Genomic DNA, 26,197 nt, shown 5'->3' on the forward strand with positions numbered 1-26,197 from the left:
CTGACATTTTTAGGACTTAAAACAAGATGCTTTACTTATAAATGGAGAAGAAGTTTGTGCTTGTTTTTCGTAAAATCCGTGAGTTAGCTTCAGTCGAAAGCGATTATTAAGTCTAACTGTTTTTAATATTGACAAAACGCATAGTATAATTAAACGCATATTTAATAACAATTAGACTTAATAACCGCTTTTGACTGAGGCTAACTCACGGATTTTATGCATTACAAACACAAGCTACTTCTCCCTTTGTACCTTTTTGTAAAAGAAATGAGTATTACAAACATCAGATGAATAGGATAATTTTAACATACAAAATTTTTTTGTCTCTCTGATAACTATTATTAAGCTGTTGTGCTTTTTAAGTCGTACCTAACTGTTAGAGGAATGAGCAGCATATAAAGTTTAAAATCAATAGGACAATTATAACCTGTTTAGATTAACGTAAAGAGCTAACCGTTACGGACGGATCGATCCTAATTATAGAAAAGCTCCGCATTAAGAAATGAGACCTAATTTTGTTAAAGGTATTTATTTACTTGTATGTAGCTTGATTTGTATTCATGTATATCATGTCTTTTAATGACAACAGAATTAAACAGAATGCCAATTTATTAAATGAGAGTTAAGCAATTAAAATCTTTTTTATAACTAACTTAAGTATATAATAATAGAACAAATTCTTGTAAAAAAAACACATTATATGATTTCTCAAAAAGAATCAGTTTTGAAACCCTAAAAGAAATAATAAAAGGAAAGATCAAAAACTTGCAAAGACTTTCCCTAACAATAATGTAAAAAATTAACCAAATCCAGATTTTCTAGTAAGTAAATCTTGCATTTACGAATTACGAATACCCTTGCTTCTTGACTTGTAGTCATAATATTTTTAAATCCACTGCTTTTACATTTAAAGGTAGTAAAAGCACAGAAAACAGTACAATTGATTTTTTACTGCTGAAAATGATGGTTTTCGCATAATGTAAGTAATTATAAAATGTCGTCGTTTAGATGAAACTATCTGAAATGAGAAAAAGAACATTCCAAATGAGTTTAGTTTAGATAAAAATATTTAGAAGAAATATTGTTATCTCGGCAGCTATTAAAAACAGATTTGCAATATTTTACAGAAAAAGGATGACGACATTCATAAAAGCCAAGTTCTTAAACGGTAGGACAAACATACATCAATACATTTAGTGTGTCAGAACTGATTATACAAAATATAAATATATGAGTCTAAACAAAATTTATGTAAATTTGTTGTAAAACTGCTTATCTACAGGATACTGTCCAGGATATACTTACATATTTTGGACTGGAATATAGATAGATGCTCCGCTTACAACATTGTACTTTGTTATCCTTGGAATCAGTATTCCAAAAAATAAATGAATAAATGAGAAGATAAGACGGACCGAACCTTATTTAGTAATTATAGTAGATCTTAGCTTTTAAAAAGTGTTTATTAGGCAAAAATCTAAAAAGATAAATACTAGATATATTTATTTTGAATAAATTATGTAAAAAATATGTTTAAAATATATATTTTAAATCTAATTAGTTTCATACAAAATAATATCATGATTTTTTTTACGTAATTTATTTAATGAGAAACTAGTATTCTAAAACAAATATAGTTTTAGAGGTTAGTAAAATGAAAAACTATAAAATTTATTTCAGCTTTGTGGGCCTCGAAGGGCTGAAGGCCCGTCCAACAAAACAAGGAAGGGTTGAGGATCATTTAAGCAAAAGCGTACTTGGCTTTCCTGTTTAAATATTTGGGATTTTTAAAAGTACCCCTAATAATTTAGTTGGGTCTGGTAAAGAAGAAATCTTTTATAGTCTTGACTTCACCGCTGGCTTTGCTTCTCATGACAGCCCAGACGCCAAGAGCTTTGTTGTACTTGTTGCCGGGCAGCCCAAATCCAACTTCAGCTGTGTCAAGCCCCTGAAAAGTTAAACAGATTGGAATTTGTTTTGTCAGTCTTAGATGTTGACCAACCACTGTAGCACATCTGCTTGTCGTTGGGAGGTAATAGGTTTGTTGACATAAATAACGATGGTTTGTTCATGCCATTCAAGTATATTTGCTCTGTACCTGGATGACCAAACAAGGTTTACTTACCAGGATAGTGAATTTCATAAAATTTTACGTATCATTTACATTAGAATTAAAAATTCATCTAAGAACAATTATTTTAAAAAGGCCTTAAGGGCGTGTACCCCCACCAATGTAATAGAAATCGTCCCATGTTAAAAAATACCTCTCCTTTTAAATTTAAATTACCTCAAATTTCTTAAGGGCCTCATACATTTGTTTCTTATAGCAGAGATCATCCTCCAACTTCTGATGGCAGACCAGGAACACATGCCTCCGGTCAAATGCCCTGGTCATAGGATTCCTGGAAAAATATTGTTAATGAGTAATTTTGTTGGTGGTTTCCCTAAAAATGTATGGTCGAGCACAGAAAATAATGAAAATATATAGTTTTTCGTTTATTTGTGTCTTACTTAAGGTTAGGCAATATTTAGTACAAGCCCAGTAGAGAGGGGGGAGGCAGGTTGGGTTCTATGCTTGCTAGGCACTTTGACGGAAAGCATATAACTTGGTTTTAATTATGAATTTTTCATAAACACCTCTTTAGCACCTAAATGATGACAAACAACTAACAGATGCAGTACTTTAAACAAAAGATAAATGGTGAGGATAAATTTCATGTCCGTTGTTCTATAATACATTTGTTACAGGGATACGTGAATGGCCTATGAATTGATGTATTTTCCTAATGATGATACATAAAATTACCTCTTCTGTAGATTACAAAGATTGAAACGTTTGAAGGCTTAACTTAATGATCCAACCAATTAGAATTTTAAAAAAAAAGTCCCCAGAGATGTTAAGCCAACGAATAAGAAATCGCAATTATAAAACTTTTGGGACTAGTGTAATAAACAGCCCATTGGCCTCTCTCTTTCTTAACTGAATTACTTTACAGTTGTAACCAAAATAGACAAATTTGTTACCTGTCCAACTCTGACTGAGGCCAGTTCTTGGCAATCTTGAGATAGTCTGCATATCCGTCGGTCAGAGCCCGCAGCATAACTTCATCCTCCCCAATTAAGGTTCCGCTGAAGAACTCCTGTTTTGTAAAGGTATAAAGTTATTAGCAAATAGTTAATTATTCCATAGAGAGGGGACAATGTGCTGTTTATTACACTAATCCCTAAAGTTTTATAATAACGTTTTATTCGTTGGCTTAACAGCTTTGATTAATTCATTCGTTTCAACGACTTATTTTATTCTACAGAAAGAGTAATTTTGTGTATAATCATTGGGGATGTACATCAATTTATCGGCCATTGACTTATCCCTTTAGATCCCTTGAATTATTCCCAACCTTTTTTTTATTTCTACTTCTAGATGGGAATTTGTGTGTGTATTATTTTTAGTAGTGAAGCTACTTAATAACTGTCTCTGTCTATAGATTAAACTTTCAACTTATAGCTTTATTCCTGCCTTAACGCCTTCATAACCAAAGAGTGTCATGTTGATTTCTCCCTGCGGAGTAATTTTTTTTATTTGTTCAAGAACACAGCTTAAATTACCCAATTTGTTCAGCAATGATAATGTTTTTGTTTCAATGGTGGAAGCCAGCTCGGTAAATGAACCGCTGAAAAAAAAACAGAGAAGTAGAAGTCAGTAGAATTATTACAGAAAAATTTGCCATCTGTCTTTAATAACAGCGAAAGTTTGATATCATTAAGAGAGCTTTAAAGATAGACTAGCGGACCAAGAAAAATATAGTTAATGTCTAAAAATATAGATATTTTTATCTGACAAATTAGCTTCTCTACAAAATGTCAAGGTCTTTAGGTACATAATTGACAGACCAAGAGAGTTTATTGTGGTTGCACGTCCTTTGATAATGGTAATTTTCACCCAGAAAGTCAGCTGTCTGTATGAAAAAGCAGCCGAGTAATTTAAATTTCATCGAATTATGCGGACAGGCGAAATATTGTAAATAAATCTCAATAGATAAAAAATAAATTATCTTAGAGTTTTCTATAGCAATAAAAATTTAAATCCGTTAAAAACAAGAAAAGTTTACCTTTCATAAACTTGTTTTTCTTCAATTTCATTACTCTTAAACTTTTCCGCCAATTGTTTGAGCACATATTCTGGAACCTAATAATATTAAATCTGTCCATTTGAAGTTTAGCACTAATAACCAGAGAGAGGTGAGACAAAAAGTTGTTTATTTAACTGGTTTTTGTATAACGTTTTCTTATTTGTTTGCTTAACAACTTTGGGGACTTTAGTAAATTAAGATTGGTTAGCTTATTAAGTTGAGTGTTCAAACGTTTAACAACTGATTTTGCTTTACATATGGGGTAATTTTGTGTATCATTATTGGGGATGTACATAAATTTACTGATCATTGTCTTGTCCCTGAATAACATCTTATAAATAAAACATATTTCCGATGTATCTTCTTTTTTTGTGTAGGTTAGGTTGTTCAAGATTCAGGATAGACAGTAGACACAGACAAATAAGAAATGAATTACCCTGGTAAAACCCTTAGAACGCCAATGTACAGACATATGTACGTTAATATAGAAGAAACAAAAAATGAGAAGAAACGGGAAGTAATCTTAGCACGCCTACTTTTGGGTGCCCGTATATTTTCCTCTTTTTCTTATAAATGTTTATATGTTGTAGGGTTGGTAATAAAATTTACGTCACTGTGCACTATTTACAGAAGGACAGACAAAAATACTTACAGAGTAGCTTAATTAAGAGTAAAATAATTTTTTATAACCTTTTGATGTTGGCAATAAACAGTAGCATTTTGAATACTTTTAACATATTTGACCGCAAACTCTTGACCAATGCAGACAGAATACATATTGTAAAGGTTGATGTTCTCCTTGATGTGGTTGTCCACGGATAGGATAGTGGCCTGTCCCATGGTGGCCATTGTGGCCAGCACAACAAAGCTCATAACATTTTTATTTGCCATTCTTTTTTATCTGAAGTAGATAAAATTAGCCTCAAATGACTTCTCTGTACTCTTTTGATTCTAAATAAATATATAATCACAATTGACAAATTAAAATAAAAATACAGAATAAATCTATCTAATTTATTTTAAAGTTAAAGTTAAATATAGTTTATATGTGTGTATTCAAAAATAACCTTATTTAATATAAAATTCTTTTGCATACTGTCGACAGGGATAGGACAATGGACGATAATTAATATTTATGTTGTTTGAAATATTGGCGTAAATGCTATGTATAACTTTTGGTTTTTAAATTAATTGAAGTGAATATTTTTTGCACCTATAAAAAAAATTACGTCATAATGGACTACCATTGGTCAATTAAAATGTATACTAGCCTGTTATTGGTAATTTAGTCTGTGTAATTGTATTGGCTTATCATTAATTATTTGTGTTGTATGACGTTATTTTTTACATGCACTATAAAGAGCTTCGTCCTCTGTCTTCTCCACACATGTCATCTTTTCTGCTTATGATTGTCTTGTCCAGAAGAAATCATAGACCCCCTTGACCTCGTCGCTAGCGCCGTTCCTTAGCAGTGTCCACACACCCAGTGCTTTGTCAAACTTGTCCCCAGGAACTCCAATATCAACATACTGGATATCCAAATTCTAAACAAAAGGAAATTTACTCATAATTGGCTCCTTTTATTTTGGCTCTCTAACAAGTACAATATTTACTCAAAATAGGCGCCTTTTTATTTGGCTTCAGTGGGTAAAAATATAAATTTACCTGGAAGGTTTTAAGACTTTCATAAATTTGTTTCTTGTAGCAAATGTCATCTTAAACCTTCATTTGACATTCAAGAAAAACCTGTCTGCGTCCAAAGGCTCTGGTCATTGGGTCCCTAATTTCATAAGTTGAATTTATTGGGTTGATAAATCTATAAAAAAGGTGTGGATGATAAATAGCAAAAACTAAAGTAACAGTTATTAAAATGTTTAACCAGTAGATCCGTTAACAGATTTAACAAGAAGGTTTATGCTTAATAGTAACTAGAACAAATCTAATCATAGAACAGCAATTTATTATTAAATTAGAATAGGTTGTAAAAATACCTAAAAGTTAAAAAAGGGGGAGAAGATGAATATTTTTGTAAAAGTTGTACAAAAAAGTTAAGTGTTTAAACTAAAGATATATGGTCTGACATGGTTCATATATAAATTAGCATTACAATTGTAAATAATGTAAATTACGATTTGAAAAGAATTGAGAATTCTTCCTAATAATAGATAAATAAATCCATTTGCTAATCACCTGTCTATATGAGTCTGAGGCCACTGGTCTGCAATCTTTAAACAATCTTCATATCCAAAAGCCAATGATCGTAGAAATACATTATCAAAAATAATCTCGGAGCTTTTAAACTGTTTTCTCACCCCCTGGTAGCTGAATTTTTGCAGATTGATATCGCCGCTGGAGTTGAAAGTGTTTATTTGTTCAAGAACACAGCTAAGGTTTCCAAAAGAGTGCAGCAGATTTATTTTGTAATTATTAACTTTGTTCACGTAAAAATCCCTAAACAAAAGAGTATTATTAATAATTAGTTCAAATTTAAATTTTTCCTATATAATACCAGCTTATACCAACAACGAAATTAATTCGGAAAAAATCACAAAACTATACGTAATTTCAACTGTCGTTGGGAGTTAACACATCGTAGAATTGACGACCTTTACATCTGCCCCCAAAATATTGTTTTAGATTTATTTCGCTTATTTCTGATATAATACAAGTTGCTTGTACGAAAATGGTCTATGGCAGTTTGTATTTTTTTGGTGGCTATTTTGCCAATCAAATAAGATGGCCCCTAAACTACCACTCTCCTAAATTACCTGTCTCTAAAATTAGATATCCAAGAAGAGTGTTAGGTTAGGTCTTATTTGATACCGTAGGTGTTAAAGAACCCTCCCTCCACCCCCACGAAAGTTTGCGGAATTCCTAGAATAGGGTTACAGAAATGCTTGAAGAAAGAAACAGAAAGAAACAAATGGAGCTTGATAGCTGTATAGTTTAAACTAGTGGATGCTTCTTTATCATCTACTAGCGGCTTCGCCCCTAGCCTCTAATTTATAATTACATCTTTTATTACCTGGATAGCCCCCACTCGACCACTGTTTTAAATAATTTTTTTTAAAATGGTGGGGGGATTTTTTGTTTTTGGGAGGGTTGGGGGTGTCTCACCCCCCAAGAAAATAGCCTAAACCACCACAGGACCAGTAGGTATATTCTCTGAAAAGTAGAATCCGATCGGTTCAGTGGTTACCGAGATCTTAAGGGACAGACGGACAGACAGACGGACAGACAGACGGACAGACAGACGGACAGACAGACGGACAGCCGGACAGACTGACAGACAGACAGACGGACAGACAGACGGACAGACAGACGGGCAGACAGACGGGCAGACAGACGGACAGACAGACAGACGGAAAGACAGACAGACAGACGGACAGACAGACAACAGATAGACATCATTCTACTTTGTATTATAGATAGGCTTTGTATTCGAAGTGTAGTGAAGGGAAGAAGTCTAAACACATCCCGGAAACAACGTAAAGAATCACTAAACTGAAAAACTAAATCGGTTCTATAGTTTTTGAATAAGGAAAAAAACTTGAACAAAAATATTTTTCGAACCTTAATTTTATCATGCTGAAAAGACCCAATTTTTTTCCTGAAACCAGTTTCATCAGAATCCTAAAAGGAAAATATTTGTCAAGTTTGAATTATAGAGCAAACAATGTTTTAAAATATACCTACAAAATCTAGATCCACAATCCCTTAATTAGACTAATTGGAATACAATATATGAAAAATCCGATTGAATTATCGTTTGAATTGTGGACATTTTTTGGTAAGGACCATTATTATTTCATTAAATCCATATCATAAGTCATCTATGTCAATAGAATTTGAGAAAGATTTATCTCGACTAAATGGTATTAATAAAAAGTGGTCGTGGCTGACATTAAACTAACATGCAATTTTCAAATCATACTATTAATTATGTTGACTATGACTCTTTTATCAAATGTTTCCTGGCTGACATGATACTAACATTTAAAGACAATATGAATAAATACTTGTGTTGACATAATAGCTATGCATTACAACCATTTCAGCATAAAAATATACCTATTTGACAGCGTAGTTCCTGAATTAGTATAATTAAATTGGTCTGTTAGCTCTTTTTCTACATAATCAGGAACCTAGAAATTTTAAATTTGTACAGTGATGCATAAATTGTTTTAAACATTTTTGCTGACTTAGTTTTGTACCTTTTGGCATCAATATTTATAAACCGTAACTATTTTATTCACACATTTTATGTTTCATTTTTTTGTATCCGTTAAAATGAAATATTTTTTACCAAAAAAGCCCCATTTGTAGAAGGTGTACTTTATATTATTTTGATGACTTCCATTAGTATCTATTCATTACAAAGAATTAAAATATGACACTTGCCATACTTTAACGAGTTTTTTTTTAAAGCTGGGGTTTAAAAGCTGGGGCCAGACAAGATAAAAAATCTATAAAGAAAATTATTACCGGCTTCTCTTGACATGTCTTGACTGCATTAAGAATATTAAGAACATGATTGGTGGCATATGTCTGGCCAAAGCAGGTTGAGTACATGTTATAAAGGTTGATGCCCTCTTTTATCTGCCTATCCACGGTCCACTGGGCGGACCCCATAACCACTGTGCTAGCCAGCATCAACAGCTTCAACATTTGTGTCATTTTACAATTTTTCTTTGTTTTCTATAAATTTATTGATTAGGTACAATTTAAACTTACTTGTTGCCACATCCCTAGCATCTAGTGGATCAGTACAGAGGATAAAAAAGCATAAAACAATCAAAAAAACTTTACAAAAATATATTTGCCTGAAACCTATTAAAATCTTTATTAAAATGGAGCACTTAATCGTTTTGATGTATGGCAAGATCTTTACGGACTAACAAACTACTTTATATGATAGAATGAAGCAGTAAGGTTTTTTTATTAGAAGTCCTGAGAAGGTTTGAAACTCTTACTATTTTAGATACTAGGGGTGCAGCCGCTAAATTTATGATAAAAGGTAAAGATTAAGAAAAAAATATTCCAGATGACAGTAAAAAAAACAGGATATGAACACGTATTAAAGGGAATAAAGATGTTTAAAAAGTTGGAAAACTTAGCTTTGTAGTTAACTTTGTTGTTAAGCTACATGAGCAATATTTTTATACACTAAATAAATTTTTGAAATGAAGTTTGACAGAAACTGAATATTGTTTTGGACTTCAGGCTTTTATATCATGTGAAAATTCAACATATATATTTTCAAGTTAAATATACTTTCCTTTTAAATAAAAAGTATAAAAAAAATTTTGGTAGGGGGTCATACTTTTCTAGAGTCGATTTTTCTTTGGACGGTGGTGGAAATCTTACACAAAATAATCATAAACCTTCCCAGGCCCTATGAGATGCTACATTGTAAAGAAAAACCATATCGGTTCAGCGGCCTAAGCAGGACTCAAACTCAAAGATATCCTGTTGCCCAGGATAAAATTTTACTCTGCAGAAAAAAAGAGACGTAATGTTTTTTTTAGAAATATTTAGCCCTGGATCACACAAAAATTTGTTGATATTGTAATTTTAATTTAGTATAATTCATAAAAAAAAAACAATATTTACTAACGCTCTTAAATTAGGAATTTTTTTTGGATGAAGGTGGCTGCGGCGGAGTATGGTTTATAAAGGAGATTGCTGATTAGGCAGCGACTCATTTTAATGTGGTTGCTGTGGCTAAGGGTGGTTGCATCTGAAATTGACTTAAGGTAACTTAGTTAAGGTTTGGCTATGGTTCATAGTAGCTGATTCTTCCTCTAGGCGTCCCAGCTTTTCCGAACTTGCGTAGTTTGTTACGGCGGCGTCTCCAGATTATAAAAACTCCTTTCACTGAAAGTGGATGTGAGTTTTTATGACTGAAACTTATTGGGTGGCTGAATCAGCAAAGCGGCTGACAGGTGATAAAGGCTACCAAGCTTTGCTATTTTGTCTCCTACAATATGATAAAATTATTACTGGACTAAGGATACACTTTTATGTACATAGTTTTCCTTTATTTTGTTTTTAAACAAGTGATTTTGAAAGTTTGCAATCTAGGCAGAAATTTGATTACATAAAATGTAAACTTGTAAGCAATTATTAAAACTGTACAAAAAAGGATGACAAGATCTTCAGATAGCGAAGTATAGATATAAAGTTCGTTAGTTTTTCATGTGTTTTACTTAGTATTGCTCCTAACGACAGCTAAGAATTACATAGGTTTCGTGTTTTTTATAATTAATTCCGTTGTTGGTATAAGCTGTATGAGAAGCCACATTAGTAGTAAGCTAATTCCTTTGGTACAGACAGACACACACAGATCCTGTTACTTTATTATAACTTCACCCCTAGAGGCCTGTAGGGCCACTGGAGGTGGTGGGGGATTGAATTCAACCCCCTACATTTTATTTTAGTTTTAAAAGAAATTTATTTTTTATCTTAATTTTAGTTTAAAAATATTGGGGATGGGATCACTTTTTCTATGGTTGCTTTCTTTTTGGAGGGTGGTACCCTACCTCAAAATTTTTTTTAATATTTCCAGGACCAATGAGAAGCTACATTGTAAAGGAAAACCATAAGATATGCTTAAAATATGTATTTTTAAATTAGATATTTTTAAATTAGGTATTTTATAACTAGGTAATTAAAACATTAGGTATTTTTTAAGTTAATAAGTTAAGGCATTTTAGTTAGGTGTTTATAAAACTAGGTGTTTTGTCACATTAGACATTTTTAAAGCTAGCTATTTTTAAATTATAAAATTATAAATTTGGTATTTTTAAATTAGGTTTTTTTGTCACATTAGACATTTATAAAATTAGACATATTTAAATTAGGTATTTTTTGATTGTGTGTTTGGTTCCGACTCCCAGATATTTGGATCTATCTGGAAATGGCTTACAGTTGGGTGGCTGGAGAGTTGTTGAGGCTGAGGGTGGCTGCGGCTTCTTCTAAACAACCCAGCCTTCACTAATATGGAGAGGTTTGGTGCGGCTGTAGCTGTAGTTTGTCTTGATTAGTTCATGCGATCGGCTGAGGATTCAGTTTCTAAAAAATCACGTTTTTGATGATGGCAGTGGGTAGCTGAAGCTGAGAGTTGAAAGGTAGTTGAATAAACTGCGAGGCTAAGGCTTTTAGGGTGGCCGAGATAGCTGAATTATAATTTGGTGCCTGGTTTTAAGTCTTAATAGGATAGCTTAACGCCGTGCAGGTGACTGGTGCCTGAATTGAAATATGTAAGCTGTTACTGAGGCTTATTGGGTGATCAAGAGCGTATCGCGGCTGACTGGTAGTAACTTTTACTAAGAAATTGTTTAAAATACATCAGGAAACCTTTTGAAATTTATAACGTGAAAATCTAGGAATCGATTTAGCACCCCAACCAATAAACAAATCTATTGAAAATTATGAAAACTTAAAAATCTAGGAATCGAATTAGCACTTCAACCTATATAATAAGCCAATCTCTTGATAGAAGTACGCAGAAATTTGAACTTATTCAATCTCTAAAAATTCAAGCCGTCTATCTTGAATAGGAGTCAAGAAAATCATGAAAACTTAATAATGTAGGAATCGATCTAGTACCCCAAATCTTAATTAAACTTCATCCCTGCAAATTTCAGGCATCTATCTTGAAAAGGAGCCGAGACGAACGGACAGACGGATATTTCAAATTATAAAGTAGCTTCGCTGCCAAATATCCAATGTCAAATTATCTATAAAACAAGGATGACAACATCCATAAGTAGCGAAGCACAAAAAATCGTCGATTGGAATACTATAGATTTAAAAGGTTTTTACTAAAATCAAGAATAGATTTATTGGATAAAATAAACATGAAACCTTGTTTTATTTTGCACGATGACGATGGTCAAAGTAAATTATATTAAAGATGCTCATAACAATGGGAAAAATTATTTTGATACAGATATCCCATAAAGTTTGAAAATTGCATCAAAATATACAAAGATATGGGGAAATATTTAAAACATATAAAAATAGCCAAAAACCTGATAAAAGGCAGTCTGGCCGTCATGGTTGTTTTATTAAAACGACAAAAAATTTGATTTTTAAATCCTTAACTTAAAAAATTTGGAAAATCAGACCATATACACTGAAGATATGGAAAAAAGTGTTAAATATATAAAAATAGCCTAAAACCTGCTAAAAAGGCAGTCTGGCCTTCGTGGTTATTTTGTTTAAAAGACGGGAAATTTAATTTTCATATATATAACTGAAAAATTTTGAAAATCGGACTATAAACACTGAAGATATGGAGAAAAATGTTAAATATATAAAAAACAGCCTAAAACCTGCTAAAAAGGCAGTCTGGCCGTCATGGTTGTTTTCTTTAAAAGACGGAAAATTTAATTTTGATATCTATAACTGAAAAAATTTTGAAAATCGGACCATAAACACTGAAGATATGGAGAAAAATGTGAAAAATATAAAAATAGCCTAAAACCTGCTGAAAAGGCAGTCTGGCCTTCATGGTTGTTCCTTTCAACGACGGGAAATTTAATTTTGATATCTGTAACTGAAAAAATTTTGAAAATCGGACCATAAACACTGAAGATATGGAGAAAAATGTGAAAAATATAAAAATTGCCTAAAACCTGCTAAAAAAGTGAATTATAGAGTAGCTTCGCTACTAAAAACTCAGCTTTAAAAATAATAATATATATATATATTATGTTTGATATTTAATCCTTAACAGTTGGAGGGGATAGGTACGTCCTATTTTACATATCTCATTTTAATGTTTGCAAAAGAAAATAGGCTGTAATTAAATTCCTTTTTAAGTTTCAATAATTCTACATAAATGTGAGTTTTTGATTGCACAAAAAGGCATAGGATACTAGCAAAAGAAATACCAAAGAAAACTATTAGCTGTTTTAAGTTTAATTAAAGAAGGGCTGAAAAATGAATGAAGCAGCAAAAATGTACCCCCACCCCTAGCTATGATCAAGGTCTTAAAAAATGACTATATAACAACAACAAAAAACAGTGATAAAATTACATAGAAAACAACCTTAGCTTTTAAAACAAGGATATAATAAAGTAACAGGATGTTTGTGTGTTTGTCTGTGTGTTTGTATGTTTGTACCGAAGGATCTCGCTAACCGCTAAACCGATCGGGTTCTCCTTAACAGGGTAGCTTCTCATAGGTCCCAGGAAGGTTTATAACTGTTTTGGGGGAGGGTACCACCACCCTCACAAGAGAAATCACAATAAATCGAAATTCTTTCTTCTCGAATAGAGACTCCTACGTTACATTGCAAAGTCACGGATGGACCCTCAGATGTAAAAACTTTATTTTAGTGTTTGGCCTAAATGACTTAGCAATTGTATCTGTAAGTACGTCTAATAACACCCTTTGCTATTTTTAAAATCCTAGAAAAATTTTTTTTGCAAGAAAATTGCATAAATTCGCAACCTTTTTTAGCACAACTACTTAACTCGAGTTTTAAAACTTTTTATATAAAATCCTTTTTACAAAAAATATCAATAATTACTTAAAATTAAACCTGAAAGAAAAAAATTCTCATTACACGTGTTAATTTTCATGTTTTTGGTCTTTTTTTGAGGAAAACATAACTTCTCCTTTTTTGACAATAATATATTTTTTTAACAATTCAAAGTAAAATATAATAAAACTTAAATGATTTTTCTTGAATTATCAGTTGAAAATTTCATCAAACATGCAATTTAAGTGATGAAAATTTAATAAAATCATTTTTTGAATGTTTAGAATTACCAATTTTCTACATTTAAAACAAAATGTTAACAAAATTTAAAAACATTCTAAAATATAACTTCAAAAATCAATAACATTTTATAAAAAGATGTTTCAAAAAATAAATCATTAAAAGGTATTAAAATGCATTTAAAATTACTTAAAATTAAAACGAGAACATCTTTTTACACTGTATTCTGTGTAATAGAGTTTAAATGACATGATTAGTGAATGAAATATTTCCTAAACTCATTAAGCCTTTTTGTGACTATATTAAAAATAGTTTATTTTGTTTTATATTGTTTTTTTATTCAAATATTTGACAAAATTTTCCCTACGTCAATAAAATAAAGTCAGTTTTTTACTGTTTCCAGGTTTTTCTTTATAATTATAACAATTAAATATAATATAAATCTTCATTATCTTTTATTTGAATTATCATACACATTAAAATGTGAAGTATAAGCTAGAATAGCACTTTTTTCAACGAATATTTTAATGACATTATATCAAAATAATGGAAGTATAGCCATTTGTTGGAGGTATAATATTTACAAAAATGCCATTAATTCTGTTTTTATCAGAAGTTAAAAAAATTGAACAATTCTAAAACAATGCAATGGTTGGCTGTCTAGATATTGAGTACACTAAGACTACGGCTCTGTTCTATTGAAATAACGTTGCAAAAAGAGGGGTTCTGAAAGTAATCTACCTAATTTTTTTTAAAGAACCAACAAGTACTGTCAGTATCTTTTTTCTTGTAATCTAGCAGACAATCAAATCATAACACAATTTTCATGATAAAATATTCAGGTTTCTACTTCACATTTTAAAAAATATACTGATCAATAAAATGTTCAAAATTTTACTTTGTACTAATTGAAAAAATATGTTGTAATTCTTAGTTTAAAGTTACATTTTTATCCCTGACAAAATCATAGACGACATTTAAAGGCATCTTATTTAAACTTTTTGAAGAAAAACTTAAAAACGTTAATTAAGTATGAAAACTATTTTCTTCGATTTTTCTAAAGTTATTATCGCATTCTATGGGTTTTTTATTATCATTTACTTATATCGAAAGTGCCAAACATTGTACCCCAACTTATTCATTTAATAAAAAACGAAGCGTGAAGTATCGTAGAAATTTGATAGTGACTCCTTCGCAACATTATTTTTCTTTAAACACCAAACATTTAATGTGCCACTAGAGGCTTTTAGGGGCGTAGCCCCTAGTACAATATAAAATGGCAAAATCGTGCAAGTAAAATTAGAATAATATTTCACACCCCGCTGTACCTTCACAAAAACCTTTTCACAAGTTTGATTTAAGAAATACAATTTCCATTCGGAAAAAAACGACAATGTTGATCTTCATAGGGCAGACATTTAATCGTCCTGCGAAAGTTGAACCGATTTCCTAGAGGGTTTGGACACCCTTACCCTCTTTCCAAATGAAATAATGATCGCCCACCAAAAAACATATATGGGGGATAGGACAACCCCAACAATACCTTGGGGTTAAGCCTCTCTGAGAATAAATATTGACCCACCTCCCCCCCCCCAAAAAAAAAAAAAAGTTTTTTAGAGTGTGCAAATAATTGTGCCAGAGGGTAAATTAATAAGCGCAATTTTTGATAATATTTAAGCTATATTTAGGTCGCTATCTCCGACTGTAAACTTGCATGTTTGGATCGTCCTATTCATTTTAAACTTTGTTAAAGGATTCCTGTAAAAAAATGTATTATAAAAAAGTATTAAGTGAATGATAGTTAAATTCCAGAAATTCAGTGCATCTATTTGAGATATATTTTTATATACTTTGTTGACGTTTGAGAACCCAGTATTAGTGTCGGACTGATTATGACGTAACAAAAAAAATTAGCCAATAAGAGGCGACTATGAATTTTACCATTGGTCAATAATGTCCTCTCATTGGCTAATTTTTTTTGTTACGTCATAATCAGTCCGACACTAATACTGGGTTCACGTTTGACTTTGAAATGTAACAACAGTATTTTTTTCTTCGGATTACTGTCCTACTGGCTTCACTTTTATTGATTTTGTCATCCTTGTTTTACTATTCTTTGACATATTAAAGAGATCCTTATTGCTTTTTAATAAGCTAAATTAGTTTTTTTTTGACAATGAATGGGTCTTTTTTATGGGCATTGTTAAACTATCTGACATCCAGAAAATGCAAGGATACCTTAATTTAGTAAGTATAACAGAAAAAAATGTATAAAAATAATCTAATGGGATAAGGGGATAAATATAAATTTCAACCACGTGGCTCCACCTGAATACAAAATTGTAGATATGACTTTAGATGGATGCAGCTAAGGATGGTTGAATTAAAATTTAATAGCTGCGTCTGGTGGCTCACACATAGTCAACTAAAGGGGGCTGCGGCTCAATGGGTGGCTGATTCTTCCTGCAAGCCTCTTAGCTTTCCCTAATCCATGTGGTTAGATGCGCCAGCTACTTTGTTTAAGCTGTTTCATAAAGTGTTGCAGCAGCTACAGTTGCTAGACAGACATTTATGAGGGTGTCTGAGGTTGTTCTTCAGGCTTAATTTTTCAGTAATTTTATTTGTCAACTATAATATAAATCCTTTATATTCATGGTCAACTACCATCCAATTCTTTCAGTTCGTGGCTTGATATGGTGAATTAATTAAATTAATAATCTTGTTAAACCATTCTTTTAAACAAGGATGTAAATATCTTAAAAGTATATTTTTGACATTAGGAATTAAGCATAAATATCATTGTTTGCTCTATAAGTGACCTTGTCAGTCAATCAAAAGCAAAACTGTTTTTGTTCTTCTCTCTTTCTATCTCTCTCTCCCTCTCTCCCTATCTCTCTCAATCTCTCTCTCTCTCTTTCTATGTCTCTTCCTCTCTTTCCTTCATCCCTCTTTCATTTTCGCTACTTAATGTATTGATATTGTTTAAGCACACCTTTGCTATTTTTGGACGTAATTGTCTTTCTTGGAAAATGTGTATAAATTAAAGATGAACTTAAATCAAAGATTGTAAAAATAAATATTTTGTTAAACAATTTTAGATTAAACAGGGATGAAAAGGTGTAAAAAAAACCGGCAAAATTATTTTATATTCTAACATACTAAGTAATATGACAAATTAAAAAAATGATTTCTTATTTCTTATCCCTAGATCCTATTCATATTGTTCTTGAATAAAAAGTATAATTATGCAAAGCTTGTAAAGTGCAGTTTTCTAGATAACTTGGAAATAGAGAGACAGCTGTGTATAGTGCAGTTTTCTAGATAACTTGGAAATAGAGAGACAGCTGTGTATAGTGCAGTTTTATAGATAACTTGGAAATAGAGAGACAGCTGTGTATAGTGCAGTTTTATAAATGACTTGGAAATAGAGAAACAGCTGTAAAGTGACGTTTTATAGATAACTTGGAAATAGAGAGACAGCTGTATAATGCAGTTTTATAAATAACTTGGAAATAGAGAGACAGTTGTATGGTGCAGTTTTATAGATAACTTGGAAATATAGATACAGCTGTACAAAGCAGTTTTATAGATAACTTGGAAATAGAGAAACAGCCCCTAGCTAGTATTTAAATAGGAAATCTCGTAATTAAATAATAATTGTCACAAAACATTTAATAATTGGAGCGACATTATTAACTAAATTTAGGAGAACAATAATTTTAAATGTCTATAGCTGTTATTTCTTTTGTTCTATCTTCTTTACGCCTCTTATGCTTTTTAAAAAACACTATGCGTTCACTTTTTTAAAAATACTAATAAAAATATTTTAATCTTGAAAAAATGCATTTAAGATTTTATAAAAATAGAAGTAATTCAGTGAATTATTGGATAAACTTTAGATGATTTAATAAACTGTCAAGGATAAGCCGCACAGTGAAAATTAAAAAGCTATTGAAAAACCATACTTGAAAAATGCATTTTTAGGTAGCTACCAGTAAACCTAACTACCACCCTCTTTGTTAAATCCTTCTTTTAACAAAAGTAATATAGATAAGTATTCTAAAAACCAATAAATAAATAAAAGTTTTTGGCAGCCGCCCATTTGTGAGGGTACTCAACATAATTTAAAAAAAAAAGATAATTTGTTCAGTCTAACATTTAAAGACATGTCTTTAAAATTCCTGGAAGTCTTAGCTAGCAATGCATGGCAATGAGTTGAGCAAAGAATGAAATATTTCAATAAAAGATAACAAATTTACTAACAATATGAATACAAGTAAGGATGACAACATCCAAAAGTTGCGAAGCACAAAAATCTTGGAAGGACAAACGGACAAATGAATAAAGAGCAGATGTTCAATGGTAATAAAAAAAAGTTAGAGGAAAGAAAAATAAGAAAGATAAGAAAACCACAAAACTTTTACTTTTTCAATAAATCAAGACCAAGTAAACTGGATTCTAAGGGATGTCATAACAAAAATCAGCCGTATATTGTTAATAGCAGCCAAGAAAAGACATTTCCTCTTATGCATTAAAGACCAATGGACGGACGGACAGACATAGTCAGTTATAGAGTATGCTTATATACAAGAAAGTGTAGTAAAGATAAGCTTCGATGCAAAAAAAAATTTTGTTATTTCCGGTTCTAAAATATTTACTTTGATTATTTCTTTTGTTGCTTTTTAATTTAAATGACAATTGTCCTTGTTTAATGTTTATTTACACAAAATTAAAGAAACTTGATTAAAATTTTGCCTCGATCTAATCTAATTAAAATTCATCACATTTTTGGTTAAATTTGATTTTTTGTTTGAACATTGAATTATGTTGTGCTGCCTTCAAATCAACAATAGAAAATGAATTTTTTTAATGACGTAATTTTGTGCTTTTGTTTAAATGAAGCTACTCTATGAGTCTATAACTTAAAATGCCCGTCTGATTATTCCTATAGGATTCATAATATTATTGCATTACACTGTACACTATATGCTTTACTCTTTTTTATGACAACTGAACATCTTCCGTTTAACTCACTTTATCTGTTTTTCCAGTCATGATTTTTATGAATGTTGTCATCCTTATTTTTTTTTAGGGACTGGAAATATCCAAGGATTTGGGCCCTGCAAGGTTAAGTCCACAAATTTAAAATAAGACTATCGACCAACCGTCAGTTTGAGTGATTACACCGCAACAACAAATCTTAATAAACATAAAATCAATTACTAGTTGTTGTTAGCTACACAAAAAAAGCAAATTTAAGAAGCCTTTAGTCATCAAAATTTTTAAAAAGTTTTCCTTTGAATTTAAAAGATACCGAAAAATATACGTTGTGGCAATTATATAGCATAACATTTTGTTTTTAAATTTTAAAATGTGCATCTTTTATACAATTTGTTTGTTTGTTATTTTTAACGGTTTATCAACAAACCATAACATTGAATTGATTTTAAAGGAAAATGTTTAACATGTTTATTTTAAATTCAATATACTGAACATAACAACCAATTTAAAGCTTTGTAAGTCCTCGCCATTATTTAATTTTTTTGGAAATGATTGTTTTACCCTTCTTTTTTGAGTTTTAAAAATAATAAAAACTAGAACATGATATTATTGATCAGACCATGAAATTGAACAGTTAGGGTTTTCCGTACAAGTAGAATGATTAAATTTAATTTGTTAGACATCTTTGTTTTTTAAACCTTAACAGTCGGGCCCCTTGCCACCTCTTTTAAATGCATGGTTTAGTGTAAATTTTATGAAGGTGCAAAACACCAATCCATCACGCCAATTATTAGTACAACTGCCAATTATTCGCATCGAGTAACTTCAATTTTCTCCTGTCAAATTATCCTGTGCATTAATAAACAGCCAAATAGAAATAACAAAATAAAAACATTGGGTGTTTTATAATAAGAGATGAATAAATGGGAAAGGGTTACTACTTACTTGTGCTTCAATAATAAGTTGCAGAACTTGATTTGATTTTTCGCCAAATATTTTTTTCATTAGTTAGCACACAGCATCTTTAAGTCTGATAAGTTCTTTTCTCAAAATGATGTAGAAGATTTTTTTAATTTAAAATTTATTCAATATATTTACGAAGCAAGTAAAATTTAAAGCAAATAAAACTGGAGCTATATTTTGCCATAATACGCAGATATGTTTGTCCATTGACTGAAAGCTAAATGCCCATTGTTTTCGTTCAGGAGAAATGATTTGACAAGATGTGATTACATTCTACACCAGAAGAAGTCATTGATCATCCTCATGGACTTGCTGGCCCTCTCCCTCATGATGCCCCAAGCACCGGCAGCCTGGTCGTACTTGTCACCGGGAATTCCTGTAAAAGAACTAAATGTTAGTCAATAATATTAGGTAATAGCTTAAATGTTTTGTTTATATTAAAAATGTATTTCTGGAATAGCAGCCGAGAAAGATAAGTTTTTTAAAATTGACAGACAGATAGACATTTTGAATATTAGAGTAGCTTAGCAACTAAAAAACGAGAGTATCTTCTAGGTTTTTCAGAAAGGTACCTACAAAAAAAAAATAGCTTTCTTTAAAATTGTTAATCAAAAATGCAGTTGCGAGACCTTACCAGACAAACTAATAAACCAGAAAAGTTAAACAAAATAGCGTTATGTATGTATGTCTTATTGCACTTACCAAGCTCAACTTCGGCAGTATCAAGTCCTGAGAACATCTTGAGACCGTCATACATTTGCTTCTTGTAGCACATCTCATCTTGAACCTATTTTATTAATATTTTAATTTCATTTTTCATCCCCTTTTGAATCATATTTAGAAATCAAGGGATCTAAAAAATGTATGCCTTCAAGTATAAAAAAAACGTTGTTTAAGAAATAAGACCTAGTAAATTTAGGGCTATTACTATAATTAAAAACTATATCCTATTACAAGCGCGGGATGGAGTCACGAATGTATTTTTGTCCAATTGAAAAGGAATGAAAATAAAGTACCATATTTATCATAAGAATAATTTATGATTGGTATCTTTGAAAATTATCTCATTTGCTATTTAACAACTCTGATTTTGTAAACCTTGTCTTGAAGTTACAACTCTGTATGTTTAATATAAGTCCCCGTGAATAGACCATGGTATTACCCCGCCCAATACCATTACCTTGAGCATACACTTGAGGAAAACGTGTCTTCTGCCAAAAGCTTTAGCCAATGGGTTCCTCTCAAGGGTTGATTCGGGCCATTCAGTAGCAATAGCGTTGCAGTCAGCATAACTGTCAGTAACAACCTAAATGTTGGATTAATTATTCCAGTGAGGATATTCGACAATACATAGGGATGTAATTATATGGCAATGGACAGTAGATTCATGTGCCACAACTAGTATTCACTTCCCCAATTATTGGTTAAAATATTTGAACACTGTTACTTTTTACAAATCAAGATTCATTGTTGACCACTGAATAAAAAACAATTTTCCATTTGAATCAATTCCTGTTTTGTTGGCCCCGAGAGTTTGCACGCACTGGCAAAGAGAATAGAGATTGATCATATTTTTTCATGAAATACTTCTATAAAACTATATTTTTGTATGGCTCAGAAGTAATTTTAGTCCATCAGAAATAACTCGGATTCCTAGCTATACTGGAAATGCTTAAATTCTATATTTTTACGGATCTGACCTTAAGAGCATCATCATCTTCTCCAATGTTTGAATCCTTAAGGAACTCCTTGGCAGCATCAAAGCTGAACTGTTCCATGTTCACTTCACCTAAACATTGTAATATTTAGTAGCGAATCTACTTTGTTTGTCCGTCCATATGTCCGTAATGCTGAAATTTTATCAACTGCCATTCAAGATGACTGCTGATTTTTTTAGGTACCAAAGAGTATCCAGCATAAAAATTTTCTGATTTGTTGACCCTCCAGCACAAGTATCCTTTTATATAAAGTAGTAAGCTTTTAAAATGTAGCGAAGGATCTCGCTCCCCGCTGAACCGAAATGGTTCTCCTTTGCAATGAAGCTTCTTGAATATCCAGGGAAGTTTTTTTTATCTATTTTGGGGAGGTTATCTCTCCCAATAGAAATTGATACCTTCAAAAAAATTTCTTACTACAACTCAAATTAAAATGGTGCGTGGGATGGGGGGGAAGATTGACTCCTCCCCCCCCCTCCATCTTAAGTGCCCCTGGAGACGCTAGTATTTTTATAAAGGATTTGCATTGTTTGTTCCTACCTTCCTCAGTAAAAATTCCCATCTTCATAAGAACACAGCTGAAGTTGCCCAGTTTCTCCAGCATCTCAGTCTTGTGCTCGGCCACAGCTGTCACCAGCTCGGCTCTCTTCTCATCTGTGAATTCTACCTGACGCCTTCTCCTAAAATTTTCATAATGGTGGAAGTAGAAATTAATGTGAAAAATGTCAATTGTAAAAGTATCGCAACATTAATATATTGTACTAAAATGAAGATATCTGGGCAAGATGTAATAATTACAAAAACATTGAAAAAGCAATAAAAAGCCATTAGAATCAGTGGATCTTAACGGTCAGATAAAAAACCATACTACTTTAAATAATTAGAAAGCTATAAGTATAAGTTATCTATCTCTAAGAAAGGCATATGAATCAGGTTAATAGGCAAGCCTAAATTTTCAATTTCATTTTGAAAATTTCTTTTTTACCTGGCTACAAGAGGTCCCTTGGCCAGAAGTCCAGAAAGCTCCTCCAGAATACTGGTGGGAACCTGGAAAGGAAATTAGGGCTCATGTCACAAAGATACATTTCACTGGTTTTTTAAAGGTTTATATCATTAAAATCGTTACATTATGAGTACATCAACAAAATAACACAGCAACTTGAATGTTCCAGATATTTACAAAAACATGTCCCCTATATAATTTATTAATCAGGCACATACTTCGGACTATTCTTTTCCTAACATGGATGACAAAATTTTGACTGTACTCAAAACTTACTGGTTCCTGTTCACAAGCCTCGCAAGCCTGTTGGATGCTCTGCATGTATCCAGCAGCAAAGTCAGCTCCCAGGCAGGTAGCATACAGGTTGTAGGTATTCATCATGTCCTGATCACATTTTTAATGCAATTTATTCATTCATTTTTTTTTCTTTTGTTTTTTTTCTTTCATAGGATTCAATAATGAACAGCTTGGGATAATCATAAAAAAACTACAAAGTTTGATAAAAGGAAAAAAATTATTAAAGCTTAAGAAAAGCTTTTTCGTATTCATTCGAATCCGGTGGATAGGATCCGGTTCTCATCCATACGAAAAAACTATGTCTAGCATCGTATTATATCCAGCTTTCTACGAATATAGAAATGTACAATCATATGATTAAAACCAGTTTTTTTAGCCGTGCCTTCGGCACCTCGGGGCTAAAAAACTAGTTTTAATCTTATACTTGAAAATTCAATATCCGCGGAAAGCGGTTTATAATACGAAGAAAGAAATAACTATTATTAAAGTGGGAATTTTTTTACAGTGAAGTATCTATATTCCCCAATCCGAACAAGCAAGATATGAATTGCATGAAAAATTTCCTTCATGTTAGATGCTACTTCCATCATACCACTTGCTTGAGCCTGACAGGCAAAGGCAGCTACACAGAATGCAACAAGAAACTTCATTTTCTAAAAAAAAACATGGATAATGGAAAGAAAAAGAAGTAGCAGGTTTCGTTGTATTTACACAGTAGCTTTTGATAGGCTATATCAGGTTAAGTTAAGTAAATGTTAATGATTGCCCCCGCAGGATTGGGAAATTGGCCCTACAGGGGCAAGAATTAGGAGAAAAGCTATTGTGAAAATATGACGACAGCCGCTACTTTGTTTTCTTTCCTAAAGTAATATGAAATAATTTTTAAATTAATGTAAGCATGATTTTTATTATCATAAAGTTTTGCATTCTGTATGTATGCTATGCAATTATCAAGATATTGTTACATTGTTAAACCTTCTTTAACAAAATATAAATCCCAATGTGAAATTTTATATTAGTTTTAAAGATATATGTGATATATACTATGTTATGAAAATTTTATTTTTATGCTTTGATTAATTGTAAGGAAAAATAATTTGCATATTTGGATGATTATACAATTTACTGCTTTGCAACATGTTAATTTTTACAGTTTTCCTTTTTTATTATGTACGAAATACTGTAAAAATTATCTAATTTCTATGTGTTGAATATTTCTAACATACATTTAAATAAAATTTATAAGACGTTTGTCTGTCTGTATGTTATTTAATGTTTAGCCAATAACTGGAAACTTAATTTTGAAGGATTTACCTCTCCATAAAAAAGTTTAGAAATCTAAACTAAATTTAATGTCTAAGATGTCCTGGTTATCAATCCTCCTCCCCAATCAACAAGAGAAACCCTTCTTGGTTAGGGTCGCAGCTGGTAGCGAGTATTAAATTGGAAATAAAATCAATTTCCATGAACTAACCAAAAAGGTTATTTGAATATTTTTTACTTATGTGTTAGTAAAAAAACTCGTTATACATTAACCACCCTAACTGTTGTTAAGTTTTTTGATTTTGGTTGTTTTGTTTTACTTATATTAAAACAATATATTTTTTCAGTAGTGATTTACTGACTTATCCAATCCTGCATTATTTCATATAAATAGTAAAATAATTTGCTTAAAACTGGAAAAATATTTTATTTTTGTTATTTTCCTGCTGATGCGTCAGAAACAATTTACAAACAAGGATAATAAAATCTATACAAAGCGAGGCTATACAAATCCAGGGAGGCAGGCAACAATGGGATGTTTACTACATGTTAGTCTCCAAAGTTTTTAAAAAACGTTTTCTTATTCGTTGGCTTAAAAACTTTTTTGTTTTGCCGTTTCGTTGAAAAATTATGCTTTATACACATTTTTGAAATTATCACAAGTATGGATTACGATAAAGTAAAATGTAAATGAAAATATATTTATGTTTATGTATACATGTGTATGAGCCTTAATATTAAGGATTCAGTATTAAAATGGTAGAAATATGGCACATGCAGATATAAGCTATACACACCAACTATATACTTAATGTTAAAACCCATACCATTGGTACCATCTTACTCGCAGAAAGTATTTTAACTATTATTTCTAAAAATGCAGTAGAGTAGAGAAATAAATAAAATAAGAACATTAAACTATCCTAATTAAAAGCTCATCTACGTATATCTAAAGTTTCTAGGGGCTCTCTTGTCGATCGAAAAGGGCAAAATAAATCACTAAACCATTTCGAAAAAAATAAGAACTAGTTATCCTAGAACTTTTTTAGATTATTTTACTGGTATATGCTTACCTGACTACAGATGGGAGAACTGTGAACACATTATCTCGGCCTCCCAGCTTAAATACTCTAAACATCTTTACTAAGTTTTCAGTTTCATTACAAGAAAATGCATTTTGAGGTAAATATTTTCTACAAAAAATACGAAATTTTATAAATTTGATTATCAAAAAAAAAATTATTATTTTTTATAAATATTTATTTTAAATTATCTTCTTTTGTGGGCAATATACATCCCTTGGATGAAAGCAAATTAAGTTTGAAAGTCATTGTTGGTTAAATTTTGCTTTCAAGTCTCTGATATGATGAACAGTTTTTTATAAGGATATTTCAACAATATTGGACCCCCTCTAAAATTTGTATCTTATATCCTATGATATAAAGTAGTAAGGTTTTTTTTGTCTGTAGCTAAGGATCTCGGAATTTACTGGTCTAAACTAGTTATAATTTTCAGATCAGCATTATAAATGACTTTCGATGGTTTTAGGCTATTTTCTGTCATAATACTTATACTAGAGTCTAGGGACGAAGCTTTCCAAATTTTACTATAAATTGGTGGAAAATTTAGTGTGTTAGGGTTAAAACAACATCAGGAAAATAAATTAAAACCTGTCCCGACAAAGCTTTCCTGAGTATAAGAGAAATTCTACTTCTTTCATATTAGGAGATAGCCCCTTAACCATAAGAGCTTTGCTTCATCTTGAATCCTTGGGTTAATTGAAACCTTACCGTAAAACTAAGGGGGCATCCATATATAAACTGCATAAAGGATCAAAATACATTAAAGGACTTGACTAACATTTACTAACCACAGGGATAAGTGATTGGATTTCTGGTAAAATGTCAATAATTATCTCTCGAAGGATAATCTATGGTGCAAACTTTATTAATTAGGCTTGTGGTATTCTATTCAAATCATCGAGTTTAATCTGTAAATCTGTAAAATCAGCTCAAAATAATTGTTTGCAGAATGACAGTCCAGTGTCCCTAACTAGCCATTACGCCGCCTTGCGGACAGACAAGCCCATAA

At 31.4% G+C, this 26,197-nt stretch overlaps 3 protein-coding genes across 3 annotated transcripts; all 3 read right to left on the reverse strand.

The window, feature by feature from the left end:
• Positions 1-1,486: 1,486 nt before the first annotated feature.
• LOC145325481 (uncharacterized) lies at positions 1,487-5,041 on the reverse strand. Its single transcript, XM_080168465.1, has 6 exons — positions 4,821-5,041; positions 4,110-4,186; positions 3,518-3,671; positions 3,025-3,140; positions 2,288-2,402; positions 1,487-1,948 (listed from the first exon to the last, which is right to left on the reverse strand). Exons 1-6 carry the CDS (start codon positions 5,019-5,021, stop codon positions 1,808-1,810), a joined length of 804 nt encoding a protein of 267 aa, XP_080024591.1. The 5' UTR covers positions 5,022-5,041; the 3' UTR covers positions 1,487-1,807.
• Positions 5,042-5,234: 193 nt separating this feature from the next.
• LOC145325482 (uncharacterized) lies at positions 5,235-8,824 on the reverse strand. Its single transcript, XM_080168466.1, has 6 exons — positions 8,616-8,824; positions 8,202-8,275; positions 7,704-7,763; positions 6,321-6,581; positions 5,796-5,910; positions 5,235-5,674 (listed from the first exon to the last, which is right to left on the reverse strand). The coding sequence occupies exons 1-5, from the start codon at positions 8,805-8,807 to the stop codon at positions 5,847-5,849; spliced, it is 651 nt and encodes a 216-aa protein (XP_080024592.1). The 5' UTR covers positions 8,808-8,824; the 3' UTR covers positions 5,235-5,674; positions 5,796-5,846.
• Positions 8,825-19,987: 11,163 nt separating this feature from the next.
• LOC145325305 (uncharacterized) lies at positions 19,988-25,233 on the reverse strand. The gene is made up of 9 exons (XM_080168243.1): positions 25,180-25,233; positions 23,405-23,496; positions 22,823-22,928; positions 22,529-22,590; positions 22,084-22,223; positions 21,529-21,617; positions 21,009-21,134; positions 20,531-20,615; positions 19,988-20,204 (listed from the first exon to the last, which is right to left on the reverse strand). Exons 2-9 carry the CDS (start codon positions 23,491-23,493, stop codon positions 20,095-20,097), a joined length of 807 nt encoding a protein of 268 aa, XP_080024369.1. The 5' UTR covers positions 23,494-23,496; positions 25,180-25,233; the 3' UTR covers positions 19,988-20,094.
• Between the last annotated feature and the right edge of the window lie 964 nt (positions 25,234-26,197).

This window comes from Acartia tonsa, chromosome 8 (assembly GCF_053477335.1).
Source record: "Acartia tonsa isolate MP-2025a chromosome 8, ASM5347733v1, whole genome shotgun sequence".
NCBI classification, from domain to species: domain Eukaryota; kingdom Metazoa; phylum Arthropoda; class Copepoda; order Calanoida; family Acartiidae; genus Acartia; species Acartia tonsa.